This window comes from Protomyctophum parallelum (genome assembly GCF_964188405.1).
Source record: "Protomyctophum parallelum genome assembly, chromosome: 2".
Taxonomy (NCBI): domain Eukaryota; kingdom Metazoa; phylum Chordata; class Actinopteri; order Myctophiformes; family Myctophidae; genus Protomyctophum; species Protomyctophum parallelum.
Window position 1 is genome coordinate 36,471,227 of NC_139699.1, and position 13,294 is coordinate 36,484,520.

At 42.6% G+C, this 13,294-nt stretch overlaps 1 protein-coding gene across 1 annotated transcript in view; it reads right to left on the bottom strand.

Moving 5' to 3' along the window:
• Positions 1-12,790, bottom strand: part of igdcc3 (immunoglobulin superfamily, DCC subclass, member 3) — a gene marked incomplete at both ends in the record, with an annotated part of 73,653 nt that extends 60,863 nt beyond the window's left edge. Inside the window, 2 exons of the mRNA XM_083793437.1 lie at positions 4,038-4,343; positions 12,727-12,790. Of these exons, the coding sequence (XP_083649563.1) occupies positions 4,038-4,343; positions 12,727-12,790 (370 nt within the window). The remainder of the gene's footprint in view (positions 1-4,037; positions 4,344-12,726) is intronic.
• Between the last annotated feature and the right edge of the window lie 504 nt (positions 12,791-13,294).

The following is a 13,294-nucleotide window of genomic DNA, read 5'->3' on the forward strand; positions in this document are numbered from 1 at the left end:
GACCTTGTGTCGAAGACCTAAGACATAAGAGCCTGGTGGATTAAGGCTTGGACTATGGGTAGAGACTACACTGCACTGGACAATCTGCTGGAGAAAAGCTGGAGTTTGAGGTTCTGTACGCCTGGTATACAATACACAGCTGGTGACAGCCATCTCTCATCTCAATCTATCTTCTTACAGTCCTTCACTGAGAAGGGACACCCATCCCAGACCTCACCCTCCACACACACCCCGTTAAAATATATATATCCATTTGGCCTTGGAAAAAAGGGGAAATATGGATTTTGCTTCGTGTAATACATTGCCCTAATGTGGAAAGCATAAGACCCTAGTGATTTGTAATGATTCCAAGATCAGGCTATGTCAAGCAGCACGTCTGTAGGTGCTATCAAAGCCCCATTGATTTGACTTTAACAGCCTTGGGGCTTTTTTCCCCTGCGTGACAGAAAATAAAATGGACCTCAAAGAAATGGTCAAAGATGCAGCATAAAGCAATTACAAAATGACTCCCTTACGGCAATTATCTCAAACCACTACAGATATAAGTATGCAACGAGGGCCAATACAAGGAGCATTTTACACTGTGGGAAGTTCATTTCTTAGAATTATAATCCCTTTGAAGGGTCTCTGGAGGTTTGAGTTTGCAAGGAAACAGCTTTTCGCTGTCTCGATTGTTGTGAAGCTTAGAGAGCTTGGTGTACCAGTTTGTCCACCATAAGTACCAGTAAAAATTAAGTATTCAAAAGTACAATTTACAAAGTATATGTTATTGTTAAAGGGATATTTCACTTGGTCATTTTATCATCTACTCAGGCTCATGTGAACTCCCCAGACAGTTTTTAAGTTGCTCGATTCTGTATTTAGATATTTGATATTAATCTTAGCTGCCCCGCCCCTTCCTATAGAAACCCATTGTAACTTCAAACTCCATTTTAACCATGATAGATTCATCGAAAACACCTGTCCTTTTTTCTGGACTGATATTGTCCTTCAAATATGTGAGGGGGCTGTGCTTTTTCAATGACTGTTTTCATGTATTTTACGAGGGGCGCTCCTATATACAGGTTTAATGTTTGTTTTAAAAACGGCATAGACAATGAAGGGAAAATTTACGTCATCTTGTCCCTAACACAAACATTAAATGCCATTAACAATAAAGAGAATTTATGTTTGTTTTGTCACCGTTTGTTTTACATCACCATTACATCACCTAATCAACATGAATTAGACTTTAATATATTAGCGCCCCTCACTTCACACAGGTGTGATTTTTTATAATTCTTTGGAAAATAACCTCCTCCAGGAGGAGGCCGGCAGAGACAAAAAAATCTAAAATGAAAAGAAATGAAAATAGTGCATGAAAAAACACGGCCCCTCACTTATTAGAAGGACAATATCAGTCACCAGAAAAAAGCACAGGTGTTTTCGATGATCTATCATGGTTAAAATGGATACATTTGTATAGGAAGGGGGCAGGGCTAAAATGTATCAAATAATATATCAATACTGAATCGAGCAACTTAAAAACTATCTGGGTGTTCACATATGCCAAAAGTTTTTCTAAAGTGAAATATCCCTTTAATGCATTGCTGTATTGAAATTCAGAACATTTCCCCAAAAATGTCAAAAAGAAAAGAAAACTGCATTGCATATATCTGTGGTTCATTCATAACATATTTCTATAAGTTTAAGTCCAAAGAGCCCATTCCTGAAACTGTAGTGGAGTCAAAAGTACAATATTTCTATTTGAGTCATGAGAAAAAATTAACATTAATAAGTTGGGGAAAAGTAGTTACTGTCCGCCTCTACTCTAGGGGAGATGATTTCATCAGGGGAAAGACTCCCCTCCGCCAGACCCATAACCACCCACAAAGGTCAGAGGGCAGAATGTAACCTTTGGTACTCCTTCAGTCCGTCTCTAATCAATGAGTTAAAGATAAATGGTGTGTGTGTGTGTGTGTGTGTGTGTGTGTGTGTGTGTGTGTGTGTGTGTGTGTGTGTGTGTGTGTGGGGAGGTTTCCTTGAACTTGAGCTGTAGTTGCAAACAGACCTACATCCCCACGGCTTCCAGGTTACATTCATCAATGGGAGAAAACTTCTTTTTTGTTTTCAAAAAAAGATATGACTTACACTACCTTTAAATTGCTACCAGACGGATAGAAAGCAACAAGAAACTGTCTACAGGTGACAGAGAGCAATCTGTCAGTGGCTACGTTTACATGAAGGGTGATCATTCCGAATAAATACTTCCGAATAAAATACATCCGTAATGTTTTTTCCCACTTGTTTACATGGGAAATGGTCATTCCGGCCAGGGCACGCAACACACTGATTATTATTGTATCGGGTCGCTCGTTATTTTTGAGAGAGAGAGAGTGTGAGAGAGAGACCGTTGAACACACACACACACACACACACACACAAAATGCACGAAATAACGCGCTCTATGTGCAAACTCCTCGGCGCGCCTTGGATATGAGGCTTATGAGCGCCTTGGAGTTGGAGCGCAATGGAAATGAGCATGCTCAGAAAGACCAGAATGAATTTACATCCAAAGCAGTGTATACATGAGTCCAATTTTCTTTCAATCGCATTGAACATCGGAGTAATCCGGCCATTGACATCGGAATGGTTTTTAGATCGCATCGAGCGTTTTCATTCGGATGTACGTTTTTGTAGGTGTTTACATAACAACGTTTAATAGGATTGAACTTCTATTCGGAATGAAAAGGGGATTTAACTGCTCATGTAAACGTAGCCAGTGACTACGTCTCCCACACAGCCACATGCAAGTATTCAATAAGAATCCATGAAGGATCCTCATTCAGGACGTTCCCTTGTTACAGAACGGGAGAGGATTTAAAATCGAGTCTACGGTGTGATCCTTGAGAGAAAGACTGTTTAGGGAGGTCTTAAAGGTTTTGTGTGTTGGACAGTGCCAGCGAGGGAGCAGGAGTGACTTTTCCCTTTGGCCAACAAGACGCTCCTAGTAACCTCCATACCCCACTGAGCAGAAAAGCCACATGGCCACAACAGCACAGCGGTATGCTGTCTACGCACAGGCCAGGAATCAACAGGCTTCTACCAGGCTTTGTCTATCTCTTTGTTACCAAACATATGACAGGAGGGGCTTCAGAAACCCTTAACTCTGTACAGAGCTCTGCTGTAACATCTCAGCATCACACCAAACCAGGCATTGTCCACTGGACAATGTCTGGTTCAGTGTTGTCTCTCTATGCACATTTAAGTGGAGTCCTGCATGTGTAAGACAGAAGCAGAGAAAAGGGAGACAGACAGACAGACAGACAGACAGACAGACAGACAGACAGACAGACAGACAGACAGACAGACAGACAGACAGACAGACAGACAGACAGACAGACAGACAGACAGACAGACAGACAGACAGACAGACAGACAGACACAGAGTTGTTGCTAATCTTGGCTTTCTTCACTCAATCCAACAGTTTTAAGCATGTTCTGCATGAACCATGGCAGTGCTGATAACTCAATAGGGAATTAAAGTGAATTCAAATAAGAGCTTTGTGGATAGAACCACAGAAAATTGATCTTTGGTGCCTCCACCAGTGAGTGGGCTGCCGGGGGGTGCTTCAAGCTTATTGCTTTTCCCACAAAGCAGTCTGAAGACCCTCAGCATGGAGGCTTGCTAATGTTAAACTCCAGAGAGTGCCAAAGACTTACAGTACATTGCTAAGCAGCGCTGTAGATGTGCAACAACTGCATCACATACAAAGAGTGAAATGCTGTGATTTTTCTCTGCAACATTGTGACGCTTAATTTATGCTCCATCAAATGATGGTTGCACAATAAAAAATAGCAGATCTACAAGCTCACAGCGTGTTACATTCACGATGCGTTGTAAGCTTGCCGATTGGCTATGTTTCAGTTGCGACGCCGTCATATGATGAGTTATAATTCAGACTTATAGCAACACAGCTGAAAGCCTTTCACAGCATTTTCATGGCCCCTGTGGAGAAAACACAATGTTGGACCACACAGAGAAATAAGACACTTACTGGCTGCCTGAACGCGGGCCTTGCGGCTCAACAGAAGGCCAAAGGAATTCTGGGCCATACACTCATAGTCGCCCTCATCAGACGAGCCATCGGATTTGGTCTTTTGGAAGTGACCAATGAGGTGCGAGCCGTTGATGAAGGTGGTGTGATGTAGGTCCTGAGTCAGAAGCTGGCCGTTCCGCCTCCACTGCATGGTGATTGGAGGGAAGCCATCCACCTGACAGTGGAGCATGAGAGGTTGCTCCTGTACTGCAATGATGTCACTGGGCTCCAAGGTGAAGGAGAGCTCTGTTTCACATGTTACACCTGTAGACACACACGTCAAATGTACAGTTCAGTACATGCACCTGATACCAATAAATAGTACGTCACTCAGTTCTATCACTTACATTTCAGTATTTGATATAAGTATTTTTTTCATTATCATACACACACAGTCACACACGCACACTTTCAGATCAGGGCGGTTGGTTAGGGAGGGCAATGACAATTTTCTTATGCCCATAGCTTTGTGTGTTTGTGTGTACCCCATAGCAAATTTGATTGGCTGAGCACGGAATGTGAAGATAGAAATCCCACCCGTGTGAACTGAATGCTGCAACGCTGTGTGGGGGTTCCTGGGGGGTCCCCAGAACTTCCAGACTCACATGAACGCGCCCAGGGTGCCAGCCCGGTTCCGGCGAGCCACCAAACGCTTCACGTGTCCAAAACGCTTGGTGGTGAAAATATGCTATTTCCGTGCTCAGACCTAGGGACCCAGCCAGCCAGCCAGCCAGGGACACAAATTGCTGTCTATAGCAGTGGTTGCACCACTCAAAAAGTGAGGACAGAAAAGTGAGGACGCCAAAAGTGATTGGCCGGAATGTAAAGATGTACTGTATGAAGATGTATGATGAGAAATGAGAAATGAGAAATGCACTCTGTCGAGGTGCCAACTTGCAACCTTGCACACAAAGGGCCGTCAGTCAAACCATCCGACACTACTTTTATTAAACTAAAGTCAAAGACAGCGAGCGCTACTGGTGATACGAACAGGTAACGGCGCAGCAAACGGGATGCTAGCTGAACGGCCATGAAGTCAAAGTACCATCCGACACTACTTTCTTTAGGCTAACTAATTTGAGCACAATGCAGCGCAGCTACACATTGCGTAGACCTGCATGAGAGCACACCCGCTGATTTAATGGGTAACAGTAACACATTCTAGTCTCAGTCGAGTCACTGTACCCGTGGACTCCCACGCAGACTACCGCAGACCCCCACACCAATCTCCACAGGGACCCCCGCTGTACCCACAGACCCCCACGCAGACTACCGCGGAGCCCCACGGTGACCTCCGCGGGGACCCCTGCTGTGCCCGCAGACCTCCATGCAGACTACCGCAGACCCCTGCTATTTTGACACATATGAGAGATGTTCTTTAATACCTGCCAAGCCAACGTCAACACTACAACCGACAGCTGTGCGTGAGGTGCAATATATAATGGTTTGGAGAATGGCCTGACAAATACAACCAAATGGACCCATAACAGTCCAATTGTACAGTCTCACAGTTTATTGATATAAAAGGGTCCTTTCACCCTTTGGTTACATTTGTAGTAGGCTAAGGCTACACTCACAGTTACAGAGTCACCTGGACAGATCCTGTTGTTTCCACACACACAAATACCAATTGATTGATGTATTAACAGTTTGCAGAATTACAGTACTGTTAACAGTGAGAGGACGACACCATAAAGCATTAAACTTTACAATAGGGCCCACCATTTTCAATCAAAACATTTAAAGACGTAGAGATAGACAGATATTTACATTGCATAGCACAATTCTGGAGATATAAGGCAGCAGCTGGTAATTAATTGATAATTGATCAATTCTTGTTATTTTTTTACGCTCACAGAGGGCAAATAAATGCTAGGTACGTCATAACATTTTTACAGCATATTGCCATTTATAGACGCCAATTAACATTTGAACCAATTAACAAGTACTTAATGTACCTGTACCAATCCATCCCAGTACATTCCTACATCATTAGGTACATAACATTAGCCCTTCACTCGCACTTTCTTTTTAATTAATATTTTATGAACTGCAAAATGTTCAAAATGGGATAAACTGTGTTTGTGTCACAGAATGACTCAAAAAGACCTCTGGAGCTACTACCACCTGTGTAGTCAGAGCATTGCGCGCGCGCACGTGTCTCTCTCACACTCTCACACTCACACACACACACACACACACACACACACACACACACACACACACACACACACACACACACACACACACACACACACACACACACACACTTTATAATTCAAATAGAACACAATGGATGACATCAATCAATAGCTAGGTTCGGTTACAAGCCAACCAACCTCTCAAGAGATACTCCCAAATAACTACCTGTCAGTTTTCTTCTGCTAGCATGCACCCAACCATATGCTGTCAGTGTCAATCTGTTTGGAGATAACAACTGAAAGCCCACTCAGTCTCCCATTATGGCACATTGCACTCCCTGCTGGGCACTTTGATACGTGTCCTCACACTGTAATCACCAGCAAGGTCAGCCATCAAAAAGGGAGTAGGAACATTGTGATTATTATGTGATTCTCCTTGAAGCATCCTTCTACTGTATGCCACTGATACAGCTGGAATTTGTGCCGGTGCTTTTCAATAATATTATAACCTGAAGCGATTAAAAGTAAAACATAAAAAAAATTGAAATAAAACAACCAATCTGTGTCAGTTTTTCAGGTGTGAGCAGGAGTTTTCTAGACAGTGGGAGGGAGATTTGAACTCCGTCACCAGTTTCTTTGTGCCTCGAGCCACTGGTGTTTTTCGTCTTTCACCAGTGGCGACATAGGACTAGGACTCTGTTCCTCTCCCGCTGACCTGCTGACATTTGAGCTGAGCTGAGGCACAGAATATCACGCATCAAAGCTGACTTGAAGACAAGATACCCTCCATACCAAATCCTCTCCCCTATCTGTCACTTTCTGGACAGAGCAGATCCTGATTCAGTGAAAGAGGGGGAGAAAAGAGTGTGTGTGGGAGTGGGGGCACAGCAGTGGGTCAATGTGTAATCTCACTGTGGCTATTAGTCACTCAGCTATATCTGTATTTCCACTCAGGCTGAACCTGGCAATGAGGTTAATTGTCTACCTGGTCCAAGTCCACAAGCAAGACTAAAAGGGGAAAAGCAGTAAAACAGAAGAACATATTTAACTCCTTTGCACTTGCTCTCTTTCCATCTCTCTCTCTCTCTCACACACACACACACACACACACACACACACACACACACACACACACACACACACACACACACACACACACACACACACACACACACACACACACACACACACACACACACACACACACACACACACACGCACACACACACGCACGCACGCACGCACGCACACACACACACACACACTTCTGTGATTAATACTAAACCAAGAAAGGCCCTAACAAAAATAATGTCTGTTGTTAGTTATATATGCCCACTAGTTCACAACTGTGTGAGGATTTTAGTGGCTGCAGTGTCTTGGGGCAAAGAAGGGGGGCAGAGGGAGAACAATAAATAAAGGATGTAAACAGGCTGACCTGACTTGGTACCATAAAAGAGGAGCTTAGCAGGCTCTCCAGGTATCACGTTTCAGCTGCTGATGGACTAAAGCACTACCAGCCTCTGCCCCAGGCCCTGGAATCTGGAGGGGGAGAGGGGGCTGGGGGGCCGCAGCAGCACAGGGGTCAAAACAGAGAACCTCCGGCGTCATCCCTCAAATTCCGAGTCCCAGAAATACTCCCCTTTAGGTGCATACAAGGAATGCATTGACATGTTCGTCCATGAGGATCACATAATGAACACTGAGGGAAAGACATATTCCCATACCTCTCCCCTCCGCTCTCTCTTCTTCCTCTCTCTCTCTCTCTCTCTCTCTCTCTCTCTCTGAAAAGCAGGGTAAGTGTCCATAGGACCAAAGAGACATCTATGAAAAACAAGGAGGGGTAGTGGAGAAATATTTAACCCTTAACTGGCTGGCTGCACTGCTGCTTCCCAGAGCGACCCAAGTTGGTACGCTACGGATACACTACAGTGCTGCCCAGAGCCAGGCAGGCAGAGCCACACAGAACCATTCAGGCCACTGCTTTGCTGGCTCTTCTGCTCCAACAAAGCAAAAGTGTTACCCACAGGAAGTAGAGAGAGAGAGAGAGAGAGAGAGAGAGAGAGATACAGAGCGCACAGTGCCTGAGGACACACAGCCAATCAGTCACGCTTCATGTTAGGAGCAAAACATGGATGAGGCTCAATATGAAGAAAAGGAAAAAACTCCATTATATATGAACAAATGAGGCTATGGAGTAGACAAAGGTGTCAAATGATATCTTCTTTTAATGAAAGAGTTTAGAATGTTCAGTCCCCTGCTATATTAATCGATGTTATCCAGCTTTGCAGAGGGCCAGATAACAGCCAAAGTGCAAGCAGGGTTCAATGCTTGCACTGTAAAATCCCCAGTGTTATTTGAGAGTTAATGACTGGACACATGTAACCAAATGGACTCGGAAGGGTCCATTTGGTTACATGTCCACTCCCAGAGTAACAAATTGAACACTGAGCATTTCATTGTGTGTGGTTTGAATCAACATGCGCCCAATGTGTTAGCATAGCTATTAAATGGCTTCATTAATGCACTGCATAAATCTCAGCTGAGCCATTTATACATGCATTAAATAAGCTGCCATTCCTGCATTAGAAATAACTGCTTCTGCTTTGGCTTTGTAAAACTAATAAAGCATATTTGAAAAGATTGGCATTCGACTGGTTGGCAAACAAATGAGGCTTTGAACAGTACAATGAAAAACAGAATAGACCTTACAGAATCACCCTGAATGGAATTGAATGCTATCTCTGAACCAGGCAGATCCAATGAGTAAAAGAAGGCTAGGCTAGGTAAGAGCATTTAGAGACTCAAAAGATAAAGAGACAGAGGGACCACTTCATTAACACACCTCAGCGATATGGTGTAAGTCTACGTGCGTGCATGCGTGCGTGTGTGTGCGTGCGTGCGTGTGTGCGAGCACGCATGCGTGCACATCTGTGCGTACATGTGCGCTATGCATCCTGCATCCATGTAACTGTATGCAGTGGTAACTAATTGTAACTAATTACATTTACTTAAGTACTGTACTTGAGTATGTCCAATTCCCAATACTTTTACGTCTACTCCACTATACCTCGGAGAGGCAAATATTGTACTTTTACTCCACTAAAATTATTTGAAAACTTTACTTTGTAGGTTACTAGATTTTGATTATAATTACAAAACATACATGAACCACATTTGAAAACTTGAAATGGGACAATCTGCATACGGAGTAGTTAACTTTTTGTACATTTTGAAGCCAATACTTTTGTACTTAAGTGCATTATGAACTCCAGACATTTACTTGTAACAGAGTATTTTTTATATTGCAGTATTGATCTTTTACTGAAGTAAAAAAAATTTAGTACTTAATCCACCACTGCATGTAAGGAACATGTCGGTGAGAGGAAGGCATGGCTTTAGAGACAGCAGTGGCCACAACAATACTCATATAGTCCTACTCATGCATGCCATGGACACATGCAGAGATGCACATGTACAGTATAAGCATACACTGACACACACGCGCAAGAGCTCGCAGAAATGCACAACCTCAGACCCATCTTCACGCTCGTTTTATTGGAGGAAGGACACCCTGGCCTAGCGTGTAGGATTACATCTGGGCGAGACCAGAAAGCCTGTTGCCTGACAGAGACAAGTGCTGGGCTAAGTGTGGCTCATGCCCTGGCTTACTATTGACAGATAAGTGTGGCTAGCTAGCGCAGAGGTTTACTGCTCCCACTATAACGCGAGGATCACACTCTGGCTACTGACAGTTACACGTAGTTAGCAGAAAGAGGTAGCAGTGACAGAGCTAAGTGAGCTTGGGGACGTGCCACATGCTTCCTGTTGACACCTGTGCGAGGCCATAACGGGCTACTGACACAACTAGGTGTAATATGAAAGCTTGTGAAGCTACAGCTTTTTTTGTATTGTTTTTTTTTACTTTACTACACTCAATTTGCTCTAAGGCTTTAATTTTCTGAAAGCGTCCTAAACTTAAATCTCATGCAGACACGTTGAGATAGTGACGGACGGTTGAGATCGTGACTGATCACATCTAAAGTTTATCTGGTAGAATTGTTATCGTTTTTTAATTCAACCAGCTGAACAAAAGTATCCATTGTTCACATTACATTAAAAAGAGCTACCCTCCTGATATCCCAAAGAAATGCAATGGAAGAGCAGCCTGTGCTGTTGCATACTGTATGTCTGACAGCTAACAATCAATATTCACCCTATATCCATGGGAAACACTGTGTGAACACTCTTTATATTTGCAGTCTCTCCGACAGGCAATCTGCCAGGTAAATTATTAATCAATGCCCTTCCATTTGAACCACTTCAATACTCAAGCGAGTATAGTTTTAACTGGGAGAGTGTTTACCTGATAAGAGGAACAGATTCATCAAAACTACTGAACCTTGTTATGACAATCACAAAGAAATAACTGTGCTGTAAGGTAGAAAAACATGCAAGATGAAAATGGAAAAACAAGGAGTATGTGTTGAAACAACCAGGGCACAGATGTAAAGCATTGGATTTCCCTGAATCAGCTTCCGTGTGCTACAGATGAACAATAACTTTGTTTAGAGATAACGTCATTGCATTGTCAATATATGTATTGACTAAATGTTATACAAGCGTTAACCACTTGCTCAGTTGGATGATTCCAAGACTTGTTTAATATATTTTCATGTTAGAGTAAGTGATATTATTTGGTTAAAATAAGTATTAAACAGGTCTATATTCTGATAGTAATCATTGCTAGTACCAAACTCCACTGAAAACCATTGCTGATGCGCAACCTTTTTCTCCTTTCATCATTGCTAGTAGTGCTAGTATAGTGTGTTTGTTCAGTAACAGGGGTCTCCATATCTCTCTAGTAAACAGAAAATGCATTTCCAGGTTCAGGATACAAATTATATCCAATCGGGAGAGGGAACTCGTACATGATGCAGTATTAACAAGTGAAAGTGATGATGACACAAAGAGATGAGCACACAAAATTGAAACTAGAACAATCCAATTCAAGCTGATAAATGGGTACTCTTCTGTGTATTAAAGAGAAGGAAAAACATAAACAATAGACTAGACTATAGCAATGTCAGAATATAGAGCTTTGACTTTATCCACAAAATATTTTTTCAGATACTGAAATAACTTGTGAAAGTGCAGTGCTTGACTTTTCATACAATATTATGTCAGGTAGTATGTTGTTCTTTTTTGTTTTGTTAATGTATCACTAGCCATCATTGTGATAACATGTGGATTTGTGTTCAACCACAGTCCACTCGCCAGACATTAATATGAACCCCAGTGCACTTTTATTCTATTCCAGGCAGCGCGTTCTCAGATGCTGTGCATGCAGTACTTTGTAAACACTCAATAACTCCTCTAGCCTATGTGCTTTCCAGCCTTTGAATTAAGAGGCCTCACATAGAGAGAGGAAAACTGTCTATCACACCAAACAAAGGCTGAAAGCATTTTTGAAAAGGAGGAGAGGGACAAGCTTGACATTTAATCTGTACAAATATTCTTCCCAGCAGGCAATAACCACAGTCTTTTTATCTCTTCCCTCAGCAATAACCACTGTCATTTCAGCCATCCACAGGGTGCTGTGTTGAGTGTATAAAGACTGACAAATCAAGATCTCAACCTACTATGTTAAAAGTCAGCTGATATCAATGAAATATATCATCACCCTGACAAAGTATCCCTTTCAACAAACATGAAGTGAACTAGCCGGGGGGCTAAAAACTACCTCATGAGTTTATTACTCATTACTATTACTACTACTCATTGTAGTTATAAATTAAAAAACAAAAGTTATTCAACAGATTGCAGCAGCTTAGTAATGCAGGCGTAAGGAGGACATTATTAAATGGGTACAGTAGCCTACGGACCGACTTCTAATGGATCCCTGAGACCCTTTTGACCATCACCAACCCTACTACTAGAAAGAAAATGCCAGTTCTATTCTGTATACTAGACTAGCCTAATGTTAAAGAGAGACCACTTTGCACAGGGAAAATATGCAATATTATCATTTAGAAATTAATGCCAAAAATGTATTAGGCTATTATGATTATTCAAATAAAGATTCAAATCCACGAAGAAACTCTGTTAACTGTTAAACGTGTCTGTTCAATATTAAACTGCGGTGCATCCAAAAGCGAGTCATACATTGACAACAGCGTCTCTTTACACTGGATAACTGCACAGTTTAAAAACATGACATGCTGTTTGGTTTTTGCACGTCTAGTGGTTTGATTCAATATCCACCAACTGATGCAATACAGAACCAGATTCAGAATACTTAAATTTAGATGTAGAAATAGGCTACAACGACAAGAGAATGGTCAAGTTCAGGGTTATAGTCGGCAATCGGCATGGTCAGTGGTGGTGCATCTATAGCCTACTTTGCAGCATGCACCACTTTTGGAAACAACAGATTCATGACAATTCCTGTCTACAAAAGGTGTTAGTGCTTCATCGCTAGGGGGTATAATAAGAATAACGCCACTTACCGATTAAAGCATTTAGGAGTATCCCCAAAAAGCAGGGAACAAGGCAGTGCCTTCTGGTAGCCATTTAAACACTTAGAAAAAATATCCCAGTTTACTTGAAGAAAACAACGCAAGGTGAGTGGAAGAAGAAAGCAATACACATCCAGCGTCAGCTCTACATGTTCCGACCTACAATGCTACAGTTGGAGGCGAGCTGAGGTCGAACATGCTTGCGCCATTTTGCACATCTATCAGGAATCTGTCAGCATCTCGCTCTCTCTCCTCCTCCTCTATCCCTCTCTGCTGTATCCCAAACCCGGCCTCTCCCTCGCGCTCTCTCTCTCCGTGTCCCCCCACCCCCCTCCCCTCCCACCCCCATGGCCCATTCGCTGAATCTGCTCTGGGAACAAAAGAGACCAGACTGCTGCGCTTACAAGTCATGAGAAACCCTACAAAATCAGCTTGAGTTTATGTATTTTTAATTTGTTTTAACTTTATCTAATAAGTAATATGAATCATATTCGTCACATAGGCCTAACCTAACATAGGCTATTTAATAACACACACACACACACACACACACACACAC